Raw genomic sequence first — 18,079 nt, forward strand, 5'->3', positions numbered from 1 at the left:
CTAGGGGCTATGATTAAAGCTTATATGCATAATCTAGATTGTTCCTATTTTAGTTTTTCCAGTTTGGGTTATAGTCAACAAGTTGTTAAAGACTCTAAAAAGCCTAGGCCAAATATTATTTGCCCCCCTGCTCTTGATCTTGTTAAAATTAATTTTGATGGTTCCAAGTTGCAGAATGGTAGCACCGCGTATGACTTTGTTATTAGAGATATGTTGTGGGCCGGGAATCTTGTGCTTAGTGGTGCTAATGCCATTGTTGATAATAATTCTATTTTAGTAGATGAGGCCTGGGGCCTAAGAGAAAGTGTAATATTAGGGAACTCACTTTCTGTGGGCTAGAAATATTACTATTGAGGGTGATAATCTCTCGTTTATTCAAGCTATCAAAAGAATCTGGAAAAAAAATCCTTCGTCAATTAATATTCTTACTAATGATGCAGCATAAGATTTGAGAAAATTTGATAATTATAATATTCAGCATATTTTTAAAGCTTATTACGCTGCCGACTGGATGACAAATCATGTCCATTCCACTTTTAATCTCTATTATTGGTTTGAATCTCCTAATATTGCTTTTTCCAAAATCATCGGTAAGAATTCTTTAAGATGGCCAGTTAATTGAATTCCTCCATAGTTTCTTTCTTTCTAGCTAAATATAAAATAAAATAAAAAATATATTGGCCTAACTTTTCCATTAAAAAAAGCAAAAAATATTAATAGAGACGGTCTAATTTTGATATAAAAGTAAACCTAGTCACTAAATGAATTAAACTAGTGACTGAAAGAAATTAACTTAGTCACTATTGGGCTAATTCTGTTTTATGGTCTTATCATTGCCTAATTTTAATCTACAAATAGGCGGGTCTCCTACGAGACAAACACTAAAAAAAAAAAAGAGAGATGATGTGGGTAATAGCACATGGACACCAACTATTTTTAACAAGCAAGTAAATATCACAATACACACATTAACAAACCCCCACAAAATATCTCCCCCAAACCCGTAAAACCCTAATTTTCCCTAGCCTCGTCGCCATATTCCATGATTCGACCCTACTTCACCAATTCCACTCTCTTATAAATCTCTCCCCAAACTATTTTCTTTCTTCACTCTCTCTCTCTTTCAGCCGTAAAACCCTTCGTCGTTAGGGTTTTGCAGCTTCTCTTTCTCTCTCCTCCTTAAACCCTAATTTCATCTCAAAATGGGCAAGTCTAGCAAGAAATCCGCCTCCAAAGTTCGTTTCTTTCTCTTAATTCTCTTATCTTTCTTGTATGTTTTTTTTCACTTCAATTCGTGTAAAAGTAAAAATTTAACGTATTGTTGTTGTTGTTGTTTAGGTCGATGCTGCTCCAGTTGCAGTCGTTCAATCTGGAAAGAAAGGTATAAACTTCAACTTGAATGAATTAAATTTTTCGATTTCAGTTTCATCTTTTTTTTTTTTACGATTTTTTAGGTTAAATTTGTTGATTTTATTGTTGTGATTTTAGCTAAGAGAGCAGCAGAAGATGAGATTGAGAAGGCAGTGAATGCGAAAAAGCAGAAGGTTCAGAGAGATGAGGTTGTTGTAGCGCAGCAAAAGGCAGAGAAGAAGAAGCCTAAGAAGGTTGAAAGCAGTAGCTCTGAAGAAGATTCAGATGATTCTTCTGATGAAGAGACTAAGGTGAAATTTTCACCTTTTTTGTTAATTTGGAGAAATATATTTTTAATGTTGTTATAGCTGTACAAGGTTAAAAGTGTCGAATTTGGAGGTGCATAGCATACTTATAAAATTTCAATGTCAAAATTTCACCTTTTTGTTAATTTGGAGAAACCTATTTTTAATGTTGTTGTTGTAGCTGTAAAAGGTTAAAATTGTTAAATTTAGATGTGCATAGCATAGATAGAAACTTTCAATGTTATACGGTTTTTTGTATACTAGTTAGTTAGTCAAGGAACTAACCCGATTTTCGGTATGTTAGAAGTAGGTGTACTCTTTGTTTAGATAAAACTGGATTCATACTTGTTAATTTTAGAGGTGCATAACATAGCTAGAAACTTTCAATGTTACTATGGGTTTTTGTGTAGAGCATATTAAGGGACGAGCTCTGATTGTCGGTACGTGAGAATAGGTATATTTTTTGATTAGCTAAAGCTGGGTTCATACTTGTTAATTTTAGAGGTGCATAGCATTAGTAGAAACTTTCAATGCTATTAGGGGTTTTTGTATAGAGTATATTGAGGGACGAGCTCTCAGGTTGTTGGTTAGTGAGATGTAGGTGTATACTATGATTAGATAAAGCTGGGATCATACTTGTTAATTTTAGTGGTGCATGGCTTAGCTAGAATATTTCAATTGTTATTAGAGGTTTTTACATAATCGTACATCCGACAGTCTGTAGGTGAGAAGTAGTTTATTCTTTGATTAGTTAAAACTGGGATCATACTTGATGTTATTAGAGGTTTGTTGGAGGTGTAATGACTCCCGTAATCTTAAGTTAATTTTTAGTGTAATGTGTAGACGGAGTTGTTAGCTGTTTTCCGTCGGTCATCTTGGTTGTTGACATCATTTTGCATATTAATGTATGGATTCCGTTGTTATTGTGTTTTTTTTTTCTTCTGTGGATTTAGATAATCATTGTATTCCCCCCCTTATCATTTTGATGCTCGTGTTGAGTCTGTAGTATGTACTTTGGCTGTTGCTCCTAAACTAAATTGTTACTTAATCTGATGAGCCGTCTTTGTTTTGTTAGGTTGCTGTGAAAAAGACACAACCAATCAAGAAAACCCCTGCTGTGGTCAAGACAACCAAGAAGGATAGCAGCTCAGAGGAAGATTCTTCTGATAGCGATTCTTCTGATAGTGATGTAATTTTCTGTCCATTTTCCTTGACAATACAATTGCCAACAGATTTTAGTTGCAAGTTAACTGATGTTGGTTATTTACAGGCTACTCCGGCACCAAAGAAACAACCTGTTGCCGCTGCGAAAAATGGTACTAAGAAAGATGATTCTACTGATAGTGATTCTTCAGAGGAAGAGGTAAGGATCTCTATGTGTGGCATTTGGTTGCCGTAACAATTTCAGAATGTTGTTGTTGACTTGACATTTTGGTGGTAAATATCCAGGATGAACCTAAACCTGTTGCTCAGATTAAAAACGTACCTGCTGCAGCAAAGAACGGTTCTCTTCCCTCAAAGAAGGATGATTCAAGTGATGATAGCTCTTCTGATGAAAGTGAATCTGAGGATGAAAAGGTATTCCATCATATGGTTGAATAGTAATATTGTGGAATTATAATGGTGAGGGAGGTTTCATTTTAGCTGACATCATTGCACTCCATAATGTTACAGAAAGCAGCTCCTGCTAAAGCTCCTGTTAGTGCGAAAAAACCAGCAGAGGATTCTGACAGTGAAGAGGATAGCGATGAAGACAGCTCAGATGAGAGTGATGATGAGCCGGCTGCCAAGAAGAATGAGGTTGGAGATTGTTTATATATATAGATATAATTGCACTTTCTGTTTGATTGTCAGATTGGGGTTGGGGGGTAATAGCAGATATGATCTTTGGTTAAAGGTAAAAAGGAAGATTCTTGGATGATCTAATTATCTTATTCCTTTCAACAGGGTACAGCAGCAGTCAACGGTGCAAAAGTAGCTAAGAAAGCTAGCAGTAGTGAAGAGGACAGTTCAGAAGATATTTCTGATGATGAGGAGCCTCCAAAGGCAAAGCAAGCGGCAAAGGTCTGTTATCTTTTCTTAAATTGCTTCATTGATGAATCCTTGTCTCTTATTTTAACAGTGCTTTTGCTGTGCTGATAGGCACAAATATCCAAAAAAAGCAGTGGCTCAGATGATTCTTCTGATGAAGAGAGTGATGATGACAGTGATGAAGAGAAGCCAATGAAGACCCCAAAGAAGGTATTGACTTAGGCCACTCAATATTTGCTATTTATTAGAAATTTTTTGCATTATTTTTATGGTGCATGGAAATGAGGGTTATCCTCCCCTTTGACCGTTAATGGTCAATCCCTGTTTTGTGGAAGGTCTAGATAATTTATTCCATCTTTACACAAAGTTTGATGTTCTTTTATGTTTGTGTGTTTGTTAATGGTTGAAAGATCTTGAAATATTGGAATTGTGGAAGGGTGTTTTATATAGTATAATGTGGGAACTTGGGAAGATATTATGAAGATGAGCTCAAAATGAGAAATGTTCTTGTTGGAAGGTCTTGAATTGCTATGAATCATCTTAGTAAGTTTAGCCATGGGTTGGTTGTTTGTGCTGATTGAAAGATGCTGAAATACTGGAAAGCGTGCTGTGTATAGTCTAATGAATGCAGTTATGATGAAGATGAGCTTAAATTGATTTCACTTATGGTTTTATATTTCCAGCAGAAATGTTTAAGGTGGTTGAATGAGTAACAGTAGGAAGTTTAAGAGGAAAAGCAAGAAGGAACTAGTCAGTTTACTGAGGATTTATTGATGTTTGTTTCAAGTATTTTTATAATTCTATTGCTGTAATGTGGTTCTAGTTCTAACTGTTTCTATGAATTGTTTCAAAGTGTCACGTTATGTTTGCTCCCTTTAGTATGGTGGCAATAGTTTTGCAGCATCCATCTGTTATTCATTGATTTCAAACATTGATTTGCTAAATTTTTGACCTTTTTGAAGTGTTCGAATTAATTTTTTTTCTGTTTTCTGTTTGTTTTCAGGACAAGGATGTAGAAATGGTTGACGCTGAGGCAACCAAGAAATCTGCTTTAAAAACTGTGCGCATCTTTCTCTGAAGCTGACTATTTGGGCTGTGGGCTGATTGTGAGGGTGGTCTGGGGATTATGGACAATAACATGTGCAAGAAGTTTAATGATTTATCAAACCAGTACATGACGTGTCTACTAAATGACCCTTTCATATTAATTGAATGCAATTTTACCATGGAGTTCACTATAGTATTTATCATGACTAATAACCATCTTGCCTAGGCCTCCAAGGGTTGTGCCATAAATTCTGGATGAGTGTCTAGAATTTCTAAAAATGTTAACTTGCATGTAGAGCTTAAAGCTACTTCCAACTCCTCAAACTAAAATCTGGAGGTGTGATATTTATTTTCCCTTGCAGACTTGGAACTTCTGATCATTTTAATTTTCTTCTGCAGCCTCAAACTCCTGCTACTCCTGAAACTACAGGATCAAAGACACTGTTTGTTGGAAATCTTTCGTTTGATGTTGAAGATACTGATGTGTATGTGATCTTTCTAATGCTGTGACGAGTGAGACCAATCAAATTCTTGAATGTCTTCTTAAACATTGTTATTGATTGCAGGCGGGAATTCTTCAAGAGCGCAGGAGAAGTTGTCGACGTTAGATTTGCCAGTGATCCTGATGGTAGATTTAGAGGTTATGGCCATGTTGAATTCGAAACACATGAGGCTGCCAAGAAGGTAAAATGTTTCTGAAATTGCGGTTGACCATCTGTTATACTGCTATGAAAATTTTCTTTTGTACTCCTATTACAATGCTTTGGGCTTTGTTTCGATCTGCCCTGTCTGCTGTATGTTTCATTTAAAATCAGTTAGGCAGTGGCCACATCCAGATTTCTTGTTTGTATTGTTCAAGCAAAGACATTGCCATGTACTTAATCCATGACATCATGTGAAATCTTGTTCAGTAGCTGTGATTTCTTTTGAATACATATCAGATATTGATCTTTTTTTATGGTTCTTAATGTGTCTTTTCATAGCTTATTTGTTACTGTTCTAACTCTTAACAATCTGGTGGTTTCTATCTTGTCTTACACTTTCTATATTTGTTTGTTCTTTGCAGGCTCTAGAATTGAATGGCCAAGATTTATTAAATCGTGCTGTGAGGCTTGACTTAGCTCGTGAAAGAGGTGCATACACTCCTAACACCAGGTATAGTTATGATCTATTTTTGTAAGTCTCTCTTTCTTGCTACTTGTTTCTTTGGCTGTATCTGATTCTTTTGTTCTACAGAGAAAATAACTCATTCCAGAAGGGAGGTGGCCAGGGCACTAGCTTGTTTGTCAGGGGGTTCGATAAATATGGCGATGAGGATGAGGTGTCTTTTTGAGCTTTCTTCTTTTTATCCAATTGTTGCTATCATTCTGCTGTGGCAACTTCCTGAACTTGATTGTTTATATTGTCAGACAAGGAGTGGCTTGCAAGAGCTCTTTGGCCCATGTGGAGAGATTACAAGGATATCTATCCCACCAGATCGTGAAAATAATTGTCTTAAAGGGTATGTATTTATTTGATTCTTCCCCTTTGTGGCTTTGTCTGTGAAACTGAGCATCCTGGACTGTTTTGTTGATTGTAATTTGTCTTGTGGCTGGTTTTGTCAATTGTTTCTTGTAATAAAAACGGTGTCAATTTGTGGGTGTTTTGGTGTCAACAAAAGGAAATACTTTATATGATAATTTCTTGAATCTTGTATGCACCTTTTCCAGCATAACATTCTTACACTTCTTGTGCTATGCAGTATGGCTTTTATTGATTTCTCCGACAGTAATGGATTAAATAAAGCAATTGAGCTAAATGGGTCTGAATTTGGAGGCTCTTACTTGACTGTCAACGAAAGTAAGCCAAGAGAAAGCAGTGGTGGTTTTGGTAGTGGTGGTAGAAGTGGTGGTAGAGGTGGAAGAGGTGGAAGAGATGGTGGTGGTAGATTTGGTAGTGGTGGTGGTGGTAGATTTGGTGGTGGTGGTGGTGGTAGATTTGGTGGTGGTGGTCGCAGTTCTGGAGGTGGTCGTGGTCGAGGACGTGGTGGACCTAGCAAGTTTGGCATGGCTGCTGCCTCAGGTACCTTATCAAAGAGTCCTGTTTTTTTTTTCTTTTTTCTTTTTGCAGTACATTGGTATCGTGTCTAAATAAGATACTATGATCTTCTTTATTGCGGGTTTTCTGAAAAATTTATGGTCTGATCAATGCAGGAAAGAAGACTACATTTGATGATTAGTGTATGCAAATGGTGGATATCATATTTTGCGGGATGTAATACGTTGGTACTTGCATCTTTGCACTATTCAGAATTTCGCCATGATATTGGTTCAATGTTTGGTTTAGTTTGTGCCTAAGTGTAGTGTGTATTTAGGCAGAAATTTTGTTCTAGAGACTACAACAGTGTAATAGTATGGATGTTTCTATCTGATTATGGTTTTTTCGCAAAACTTATAGGGATATAATTGTCCTTTAAAGGAATCTGTTTGTTATTATTCTCTTCTTATTTGCCCATTTTGTTCTCTAATTCCATCTTTGCTTGTGTCAATCTTGAATTTGATGATTATGGTTGTTTCTTGCCTTGGTTTTTGGAGGAAATACTTTGAATTTAAGGGCATCTTTGGATTGAGACACTTTAATAAGAGAAAAATGATGGTGAATTGAGGTGGTTGTAACTTGTAAGAGGGATTATGTAGTGTTTTGATGAGAAGAAAGGGAAGATTCCAAATGAGAGTAATATTACTCAAAGGGCAGGTGGATAACTATATGTTTTACCTTCAGCTAAAGGTGGATGGTTGGGATTCGACGATAAGGGTTTTTAAGATAAGGGTTTTTAAGATTTCAATTCGTCGATAAGGGTTTTTATGACGCAATCAACAATTAGTTTTGGTTTTTATGGCGCAATCAACAATTAGTTTTGATTTTTATGGCACAATCAACAATTAGTTTTCAATTCGTAGATAAAGGTTTTTATGACACAATCAGCAATTAGTTTTTATTAAGCATTAAGCATTATCTCTGGTATTAATTTCCTCCATTTTTTTCTTATCTCCACGAACTTGTTTTTTTTTCTATTATCGCTTCATATAATCATCATTAAACGTCTTAGGGGTCATTTGATTGGAGGTTCCTAAGGCTTTGATCCCTCATGTGCGGATATCATCACATTTAAAAAACCATTATTTCCACCCTTTTTCCTCCTTTCCTTCCATTTCTTTTCTTTCTTTTTTTCATCTTTTCCCCATCAAGTCCCATGCATCTCCCTTTCTTCATTTCCACTCCAATAATACTTATTTTTTTTACTCTATGCATCTTCTTTGAAAATTATAATCTTCATGTGGGGATCAATATTGGAAAACTAACCAATTCTCCACATTCCAACATAAGGTAGTGATCCACAACGTAAAAAGTTCTATAAAGTAACATTTGACAACGTTTCTTTCATTATGTAGTTTTTTGCACAAAGGTGATTTTATTAGGCAATTTTTGACAAACCTCCATGAGAACAACTATAATTAGGATAACATGTTACTAAAGTAGTAATCCTAATTACAACATGCCTAAAACTTTCACTAATTTCTTTGCAGAAAAGTAAGCCATTTGCACCCTTGTAATAGGTTTATATTTTTTAAAAAATATTTTTTCACGTCAAATGAATATATAAGAAATACGTTCTCAATTAAAGTCGTGTTTAAAGTCACATTAAATTCTATAAGCATCACTCTTAATCGCGCAACAAAGTTGAAATTTACATATGAAATGTGAGGTAACTAATTTGACTTATTTAAAGATATTCTTAAATACTCTTATGTGCTTTTTTTGATATTGCTAGAGGAAATATCTTAATTACAAAGCGGATAAAATGATTGTAAGCTTTTACTGGTATAAGAAAAATCTCAACTTACTCATATAGATTATAGAATTATAATAGATTTTTTTCAATATATAATTTTAAATCATAAGAAATACTTTTCAATAGATACATAATCTAAGATATAATGATCAAAGATTTAGATCGAAACTTGTAAAAGAAACACAAAAACATAAAGTAAAGAAGAGATGAATAAATATATATTCAAATAGGAATGCATTAATGATTATATTATAAAAATATAGACGGATAACATTAGAAAACAGAGATCGAATAATGTAGTGCAACATTATTGTTCTAAAGTGACTTATGCATACGTATAAGTGGATAGTTCATCCATAACCCCCTATAATAATATACAAAGGTATATCCAGGCTCGGCCCTGAACAAGTCCAAAATGAGACTCAGAACAGGGCCGCTATTTTAGAGGGCGCCTCAAGTTAAAAAAAAATTAAGGGCCTGTTCTCTCTAGTTTATTTTCAATGCAGTTCAGCTCTTGACAATACTTTTACTCTCACATATCACTATTCATTTCAGTTCAGTTTAGATCAGTTCACTTCAGTTTAAATCAGTTCAGTTCAGTTCAGATAAGTTCAGTTGTTTTATGCCGAAGAGAACAAGCTCTAAAGAAGTAGCCCAAGCAAGCCAAGTAATAATACAAGCAAACCAATCCATTTTCTGCAAAAAGTAGCACGCCGACACACATACCAATCCAGCAGGCAGCAAGAGAACTTCTCTCTCCTCACCCTCTCTTCGATCTACAGATCTACTCCATTAACCACTGGGTATTTTCTTTGTTCCTCACATCTTCTTTACCATAAATTAGCGAAATTCAACCCCTAAAATTAGTTCTTCCTCTCTATGTTGTCTATTCTTACTTCTATGAAACTACTGCTAGTGAAAATCACATATAGCATCACCGAGATCTTGTTCTTCAACGGGAAAAATCGATTCCTATAATGGCTATAAATTTAAACTTTCATTCAGTTAATTACACTTTGCTTAGTTTAATTTACTGATTTTTATTGCTTAGTTTAATTTACCGATTTTTATTGCGTTTATGCAGATTTTGGACCTTTTGGTGTTGGAGACTGACTTTGAAGAATTACACAGAAAGAATAACTGAGGTGGTTTCTTTTTTTACCAATTAATATTTTTTGTGTTGTTTAGTGATTGTGTTAAATTTTATCAATTATGCCTCCTCGATTTAGAAAATTTGATTTGGGTCATGAAAAACGAATGAAAGTCTCTAATCCGAATGAAAATTATGCTACTAGTAACGGAGATCACAATTTGAATGAAAATAATGATCCTAGTGTTGGTTGAATGAAATCGTGGATTGAGGCTTAATTTCAGCAACTTTTACTCATTTGCATTACATTTTCGGATATTAATCACTAGTCACTTTTAAGCACATCCTTTGATTATTCCTTCAACTTTGAACCGTACTATTTCCACTCATTTTTCTGCTTTTGATTTCTAATTTTGATTTGTCCTTTGATTTTAAATTCTATTCACTATCTTCTGCTGCCAAATAATCGGATATTAATATGTGTTGTTTTCTTTTGTTTGTTATGCAGCAATGGCTCTCTCCTTGCAACGTTTCACTTGGGCGGATACCGGCAGTCGTTTCGCCCAATTGTTGAAAGAAAGGTAAGAACTTTCAATACTTTTTGTGGGAATTTGAATTTCTACTTTGATTTTCTTCCTTTTTCTGGATTTATTTTGTGAGTTTTTTTTTGTTTTGAATCAAAGATTATGTGGGGTTTGCTTCTTACATATTAGTATGTGATTTTGATTTCTATAGAATAGCTGATTTTGTTTTTGGGTATTTTTCAGAATTAGAAATGAAAAAGAGAGGTCAATGTTAATTGCAATCAACAAGTTGGATCATTTGCCTGAAAATCTGATTATTGAGATTCTGTCATGGCTGTCAGTGAAAGATCTGTTACAATACAAGAGTGTTTGCAAATCATGGTATGCTATAATTTCAAGTCCTAATTTCAAATCAAAACATCTGAAAAACTACTATAACAACAATGATGATTGGCGGGGTTGTCTCCTTGTTCAGCATTATGTTACCCATGCTGAACTTCAATTGTACGCGTTGTTAGTAGACGAAACTCCTCGAGTTTTAGCTGATGAAGTGTTGTATAGCATTCCATTGTATAGTTCATATGCCTGTGGTCCTTGTGATGGAATATATTATCTGTATCAGTACGACTCTAGTGATCGTGCCTTGTGGAATCCGGCCATCAATGAGTTCAAAAGCTTACCTAAATTGATCTGTAAGGCTGATCTTCCGTCTAGTTTGACTTATGCAGCTAATGAAGTTTATGGTTTCGGGTTAGATCCTATAACTAGAGACTATAAGGTGGTTGTTATTAAAGGTTATTGGAGTAACAATGATGAAGAAACTGATGTTAAGCATCCTTTATCGGTGCTTGTATACTCGTTAAGTACTAATTCGTGGCGATATTGTGGAGATCTTGCCAAGGCTTATGATTTAGAAAGCAATAAATGTTACTTGAATGTGAATGGATGTTGTTACTGGTTTGGGTCATTTGAGTATACTTCTGAAGTGATTGTTTCTTTTGACATGGCTACTGATGAATTTAAAGAGATTCATGTTCCTGATTATGCACTGCCAAGTTCTAAGTGTTTGGGAATATATGATGATTGTCTTGCATTTTTATCACTTCATGAGAGTGAGAAAAATCTTGAAATATGGACTTGGAATGAGGAGTCTTGGACCAAAAAAGCAACTGTGGGACCGTTTCCTGATGTTAGGGGTCCTATTGGTCATTGGAAAGATAATAGACTCATATTACAATGTGAAGATGGTAAGCTAGTCATACTTGATCGAGGTTCGCAAGAAGTACGGGATCTTGCATTTCAGAATGATAGGTGGTGTGAAGGAGTTTTTGCGTACATGGAAAGTTTGGTTTCGATCAAAGATAAGACTGAGTCAGGTCAGGCGGAGGAAGTTGAAGCATAAGATAACCAAGCTCAAGTCTTTCCTCATTTTCTCCACAGGCTTCCTAGTGTGTAAGTTTTTGTGTTTCTAGTGGAATAACACCAGCCTATATGTTTGAGTGCGTGCTTTAGTGTGTATAAGAGTAATCAGAGGCTGGTGGAGAATGTTGATACTATAATATTCCATTTTGTGATAAGAACTCAAAAGTCTTTTAGTTGGATATTCTGTATTATGTCATTGACATAGGGATATAAAGGAATATCTTGTCTTGTATAATCAGTGTTGCCTGTCTTGTATGATCAGTGTTGCCTTTTATGTTCTACACGCAGTTTGTTTGTCTATAATTTTTCTCCTTCAATATGCATGCTCTAACTCAATGTTAACTCTAAGTTGAGAGTTGAGACACATGGAGTCGTAATCAAGAATTAAAATTAGGGCGTGTTTGGTTGGATGGACAACATTTTTGATCGATAGTGTTTTTTTAGGAAAACCATTTTCCAAAAGAAATCTTAAATCTAGATTGCTTTTCCATTGCCTAGTAGCAAGGAAAGTATGGAAAATGAGTGAGCGCGTAATAAGTAGAATAATGAAAAGGAGGGAGATCATCACGCCATGGCTAGAGAGAGAGAGAAAGTGTTTTTCTCAAGTGAGATGGATAGAGCTTTTGATAATGACGGAAAAAGTGATATCCCTAGCTCACGAGAAAAAGTTATTTTCCACCCTTGAAAACTAGAGTTCAGCCCGTATTTTCTCTTCTTATATCCAATATTCAAATCGAATAATGGAAAATAGTTTTCCAGAAAAGCACTCTCCTCATTAGACACATTTTATAGTCGTTTAACATTATCTCTTCCGGGATGTTATGGCTAGGGGTGAAAGTTCGGTGTGCGGTTTGGATTAGGACCTAATCCAATCCGATCCAAATAAAATTTGGATTTCAATTTTTCAATCCGAATCCAAACCAATTTGGGTTTGAATCCGATCCAATCCAATCCGAAATTTCATACTCTAGATTGGATCCGATCCGAAAATCCGATTTTTTTGAAACTTTAATTTTTCGATGAAATAAATTATGCACAACAGCAGCCTAGTAGATTTAGGAAATGAGGAATTAAGTGCAGTTAGTGCTTTAGGGGAAGGATTGAAGTTCTATGTGTATTGGACTATGGAGTAGGTTTTTTTATCATAAAAAATCAGTTAAGCACTTAAGCCCAATCCACATACATAATACAAGGCATATTACTATTCGGTTATATTGGATTTTTGGATCCAATTACCCCCAATCCAATCCGATCCGAAAATCCAATTTTCCAAAAATTCTCAATCCAAATCCAATCCGAACACAGTCCGAATCCGATCCGAATTACTAATTTGGATTGGATTGGATTGGATTTTGGATTTTATCCGAATAACTTTCACCCCTAGTTATGGCAAGTAGGGTGATGCACTTCACGACTATGGACCTTGCAAACACATAACCATTTGGGAAAGTAGAACCAACCACTCGTATATCTTCAATTGACCACCTTTAAAGATCGGTTGATATTATTAATAGGCACGAGTTCTTGTGGTCGGATCACAACACTCTTTGGCACACAGCAGTGACTTCTAATAAGCACGAGCCTCGGCTTGAGGAGCAAAGGCTTGATTAGTATTGCAAAAGAACCAACTGGAAATATGTGTTGAGGAACTGATATTCTAATCCAGATTGCCTCAAAGCATTGTCATCATAATGTTGCTCTAGCACATCCTTCACATGACTTTTCCTCCAATACCAACTACTCCCTCCGTCCCATAATATAGTGCCCACTTCTCATTTTTCACAAGAATTAAGGAAAATGGAAGGAGTTTTAGGATTTGACAAAAATATATATTTAAGTAAATGTTTATTGGGTATTATTGTCTTGAAACTAGTTTTTTTCTTCTTTTTCCTTTAAAATTAAATGAAAGAGCAATAAATATTCCTTGGAATGGTGTAAAACAATAAATAGGGACACATATTTTAAAAGAAAGTAGGGGTATTTTGGAAAGTTTTATGTAGAAATGAAGGATAATTTAGTCCAAACAAATTAATAAAAAAGAAATAGGCACTACATTTTGGGACACCCAAAGAAGAATGCAAGCACTATATTATGGGACGGAGGGAGTACCATACTTCTTGGCTCGGTATTGGCACCAATTGCTGTCTCTGATATACATGCCACTGACATGGGAAGCAGTATTTTACCTCCATGGAAAGAATCATGAATCAAATATCTTCGAAGCTCCACCTACACAAAGGGAAGTTTTATCACACAATCCAGGTGGGAACTCTATTAAATAGGTCCGAGTGATAGAACAGCTGAAGAAATGATCCATTTTCTCCTCCTTCTGATGACATAGCCACATACAGTAGCAGCAAACTAAGATTGCATCTAAAACATAGTGTACAGAGTACAGACAAAAAAAAAATTTTTTTTTTTTCCAACATGTGCTAGCTTCAGTTCTAATAATCTTGATGTAACTCAAAATAATAGACATTTGTGGGTTCAATGCGAATTTTGTTATGCATTAAAATATAAGAAATTGCTTAAGTCGCTCCATGGATTTTCCTTCCTTTGTGCCGCATTTAGCTCGAAGGGTTGAAGGGAGAACCTAAAAAAAAAATTAGAATTAAGAAATCGGATTTTCGGTATATTGCGGGTTGGTTATTCGTCAGCATGGGTTTAGGTTACGACATGTTTGGAAGCCCTCGGCTAAACGACCTTCAGGCTTGTTATCCAGGAACTTGTTCAGAAATACTGTAATAAAAGGAACATAGGAGTTTGTCGCTAGGTATTTGACCAAATAGGTGAACCAAATCCTCATTGAATTGGATTTAAGTTTCTCACACGAGCATTGCAAAAGCAAGAAAATTTGTCTCAATAGATTTTAGGATGTCCTTCTCAACTTAGCCTACCTTTGTACAAACTAAATGCCTAATAGCCTTTAGAAATTACTACACTTAAGCTACAAAATTAGCTTCAAATCAAATGTCACTAAATCCTAATCAGTTGCGGAAAAAGTATGCTATAGTAAAACAAAATATTGATATTACAAGACTATAGATATATATGTCGGCATGCGGAAAAATACATTTGAAATTGAGGGTGTGTTAGCTAGGCATTGATATGCTCAAATTATGTATAAAGTGTCCAAACATCAGTCAATGTATAAAAATAAATAATACCAATAATAATAATAATAATAATAATAATAATAATAATAATAATAATAATAATACTTAATAGTTAGAATCTTTAATACTTATAATAAGAATAATAATAATACTTAATAGTAATGATATAAAAAAAACAATACCAAAAAAAAAAAAAAATAATAACAATAATAATAATAATTAGTAAAGTGAATTATACCAACATAATAATAATATTTAACAAAGTGGTTATAAAAGAATGGAGCTGAACTGAACTAAGCTAAACTGAACTGAACTGAACTGATTGGAGTTAAACTGAACTAAAAACAAGCTGAGGAGAACAAGCCCTTAGTGTGTTTAGATACAAATATAAAATGTCAATTTTTATAAAAAGCTTTATCTAATATTTTAATACATGACCTTCAAAGTTTATGCGAGAAGAAATTACTTCGTTTCATAAATTGTTTAGCTCATCCTTATTGTTACTAGGTTTGATAGCCCACTTTCTAATATTAGTTTGTGACGCTAAATAGACACTGTTAGATGCCGTGACAACTACTGGTTTTTGTGCTTCTAAAAAGTGCAGTCTATGAAAAAATATATGTATTTTACTCTACACTTTATATTTTAAATACGCATTTGAATACTTTTAAACTAAGTTCATTTATTATACTACTATTTGCAAAGGCCTATTCACAATAATGTCTTACAATAATGTTTTCCAACCCAACAAGTCTCTTTATTTTAACAAATGTAAAATGTCATTGATTCAATTGTTAAGATATTATGTGTGAACTTCGTGGTATTATATTGCACTCTTAAGATAAATCTACATGTAGATATACATATAAATAACCAAATCCAATCAATGGTGTTTTTAGAGCAGACAAGTCTGTTTATCTTAACAAGCATAACTGTATAGATTTTGCTCTTAATCCTAACACTTTTACAAGCTGTTCAAATTGTTGCGATATTATCTGTTAACTTCGTAATATTAGATTTAACCGATAAAATAAATCTACGTACCGATGTACATATAAATTACACCATTTTTTTTGCAAGCCTATACTTTAGTCATTACACAAGTAATAACTCCTATTTAACTCACCTCCCTTTTTTCTATTTAACGTCTAAAATTAATAAACTCCATCCAAAACACCCCATCATCTTCCCTCCTCCTTCCTCTCTAATCACCCTATGCCCTCCACTCCTCCCTCTCTCACCATCTTCTAAGTCTTCAACACAACTATGATAAACACAAAGAAACTTAAAGAAGCAGGCGCTGCTGCAGAAACTAAGCAAGAGCGTGATATATGTACTCTTCTTGCTCATTCGATCTCTAATGGCAGCCCATTCGCGTGGAAGATGTTCTACTCCGGCGAAGCTGCTAGCCTCCTCAGCCAAAAATCCTATGAAACATTGGAAGAAGTCATGAAGACCGTCGAGGAAATGTTTTACACACCCCCTTGCAAGGCTCCCTGTCACACACCTCGAGTTAGGGTTTCGAGTAAAAAGGGAAAAGGAAAGCTAACCCAAAAACGCAAGCCCAAAACTGTTCAGGCGAGGAAGAAAAACCAACTAGCAAATATCTCAAAGAAAAAATCGCCATCCACAAAGAAAGGCAAAAAAAAAAAAGAAGTCAGGTGGAAGCAAGTATTGAAGATGATTCAGATGAAGATCCAAACTTGCCATGGAATGAATTGTTTCTTTGAGATGGTTCAGTTGTGGAGGGAAGCAAGCGCTACGATATGTATTGTGAGGGTCCGGATGGACGTTTCTACCTTCGCGCGGTGTGTGCAAACATTGAAGACTACTATAGCCAAGGAGAATCAAGTGTCCCTCCAAGCCCTTATTGTAAAAGGGAAGATTTGCCATGAGGTCCTAACATTTTCCCCCTCTACTTAGTTATCATGTATAGTTTCTTTTGTTTACACATTTATGCAAACCTTGCTCTTTCAAGAAACCTAATCAAGCTTGTGGAATTATGCATTTTGTGAATGAATCAGTGTTTATTGCTTTGAAGAATTTATAAACTGCAATGTGGCTCATTTTAGATTTTATTGTGATATTTGTTATTGAGAAATGTCTGATTTATGATTAATTATACTATACATATTATGATCAATTGTTGTTGTTATTGAGAATTGTCCCATGTAATTGCCATATTTGTTATTGAGAATTATCTTACTCGATTTTCACTATTTTTCAACAACATCCGTGTCAACGTCTGATTAAATCACAATTAAATCTAAACTGAGTACAAGGTGAGCAGTGAGTACAATGTTGTGCGCTTTTGTTTTACTATGTTTTTCTAATGCTTGTGATTTTGTGGCAGTAATCTAACAATGCTTTTCTTAATTTATTATGTTAATGCATATACATTGGTTAGTGTTTCATTTGAGAGCACTTAATTTTGATTTGTATGTTGCTTTGCCATGTGAATGTATTGTTATGCACCCTGATTTTATAGAGTTATTGAATATTAGAATTTTAAAGTGTCTTTAGTGAAAGATCTTCTCATGTTTGTAGATGATTATAGACTATTGAAGAGTTTTATTATTGACTTTGTATGCCTACTATTCAAGTGCTTAGAATAGATTATTTCAGATTGATATGAAATGATCATTGTAGATGAAACGAAAAGTTAAGTGATGCTCTGTGGGTTTGCAAATGATTAGCTGGCTTTGAAAAGAGGCAATAATAGCTATTTTCAAGTAGTTGGCAGAACAAAGCTTCATCTGTTCTATTGCTATGAGTTTAAGGAGAAGGCTACCTCCCTTCTTAGAAATGTCGTTGTAGGAGTTCAAAAATCTTTGTTAGTTTTGTTTCTTTCATATGTACTCTTAGAAGAGAAGGCCGCTTCTTATGATATGTAGCCTTGTTAAATTTATTTAAATATATTCCATCTATTTTGTTTCAAGCCCTACAAACTAGCTCATCGTCATTCTAATCGTTTGCAAAATGACTTCTTGTAGGCTGGAGAATGGCCACAACAGCTATTGACGAAGGAAGAATGCCGGAGCATCCATTTTGCCATCCCCAATGCTCACCAATTGCTAAATTGCCAACACTTTTGTCTTTTTTGAGAACTATATCAGTAAATGTGTAGATGCTAAATTAATATGCAAGTTTGTATAGAATTAGTAATGGCTTTTTGTGGTGGGAAGAAAAATTCAGAATCTTAGTTAGTAATGTAGCATTTTTTGCAAACTCAGCTAATAGGACAAGCTGATGTAGTGGGAAGAACAGTTCAAAAACATTTCATAAGTTCTAAATGTTTATGGAAATGCTTCATTTTCAACCTCATGCTCAATACCTTCTATGTTTGCCTGCTGTCTTAACAT

The 18,079-nt window shown here is 34.7% G+C and overlaps 3 protein-coding genes across 3 annotated transcripts; all 3 read left to right on the plus strand.

Moving 5' to 3' along the window:
- The first annotated feature begins 1,006 nt into the window (after positions 1–1,006).
- Positions 1,007–7,207, plus strand: LOC104902587 (nucleolin 1). Its single transcript, XM_010690408.4, has 17 exons — positions 1,007–1,235; positions 1,339–1,381; positions 1,489–1,661; positions 2,731–2,844; positions 2,926–3,018; positions 3,105–3,233; positions 3,330–3,455; positions 3,603–3,719; positions 3,798–3,896; positions 4,690–4,746; positions 5,133–5,218; positions 5,300–5,417; positions 5,800–5,888; positions 5,970–6,054; positions 6,143–6,234; positions 6,475–6,794; positions 6,926–7,207. The coding sequence occupies exons 1-17, from the start codon at positions 1,203–1,205 to the stop codon at positions 6,949–6,951; spliced, it is 1,800 nt and encodes a 599-aa protein (XP_010688710.2). The 5' UTR covers positions 1,007–1,202; the 3' UTR covers positions 6,952–7,207.
- Positions 7,208–9,212: 2,005 nt separating this feature from the next.
- On the plus strand, positions 9,213–11,882 carry LOC104902588 (F-box protein At3g08750). The gene is made up of 4 exons (XM_048636262.1): positions 9,213–9,368; positions 9,650–9,710; positions 10,164–10,236; positions 10,423–11,882. The coding sequence occupies exons 3-4, from the start codon at positions 10,166–10,168 to the stop codon at positions 11,579–11,581; spliced, it is 1,230 nt and encodes a 409-aa protein (XP_048492219.1). The 5' UTR covers positions 9,213–9,368; positions 9,650–9,710; positions 10,164–10,165; the 3' UTR covers positions 11,582–11,882.
- Positions 11,883–15,838: 3,956 nt separating this feature from the next.
- LOC125493463 (uncharacterized) lies at positions 15,839–18,036 on the plus strand. The gene is made up of 2 exons (XM_048636843.2): positions 15,839–16,613; positions 17,711–18,036. Exons 1-2 carry the CDS (start codon positions 15,984–15,986, stop codon positions 17,819–17,821), a joined length of 741 nt encoding a protein of 246 aa, XP_048492800.1. The 5' UTR covers positions 15,839–15,983; the 3' UTR covers positions 17,822–18,036.
- Positions 18,037–18,079: the final 43 nt, after the last annotated feature.

This window comes from Beta vulgaris, chromosome 9 (genome assembly GCF_026745355.1).
Source record: "Beta vulgaris subsp. vulgaris cultivar EL10 chromosome 9, EL10.2, whole genome shotgun sequence".
Classification (NCBI taxonomy): domain Eukaryota; kingdom Viridiplantae; phylum Streptophyta; class Magnoliopsida; order Caryophyllales; family Amaranthaceae; genus Beta; species Beta vulgaris.

Bases quoted from the DNA above. Each gene is read 5' to 3' on its own strand.
- LOC104902588 (XM_048636262.1), top strand. From the start codon at position 10,166: ATGGCTCTCTCCTTGCAACGTTTCACTTGGGCGGATACCGGCAGTCGT. The intron at 10,237-10,422 runs GTAAGAACTTTC...GGTATTTTTCAG, and splicing joins GCCCAATTGTTGAAAGAAAG to AATTAGAAATGAAAAAGAGA.
- LOC104902587 (XM_010690408.4), top strand. From the start codon at position 1,203: ATGGGCAAGTCTAGCAAGAAATCCGCCTCCAAA. The intron at 1,662-2,730 runs GTGAAATTTTCA...TTGTTTTGTTAG, and splicing joins CTTCTGATGAAGAGACTAAG to GTTGCTGTGAAAAAGACACA. The intron at 6,795-6,925 runs GTACCTTATCAA...TGATCAATGCAG, and splicing joins TGGCATGGCTGCTGCCTCAG to GAAAGAAGACTACATTTGAT.
- LOC125493463 (XM_048636843.2), top strand. From the start codon at position 15,984: ATGATAAACACAAAGAAACTTAAAGAAGCAGGCGCTGCTGCAGAAACT. The intron at 16,614-17,710 runs GTCCTAACATTT...GACTTCTTGTAG, and splicing joins AAGGGAAGATTTGCCATGAG to GCTGGAGAATGGCCACAACA.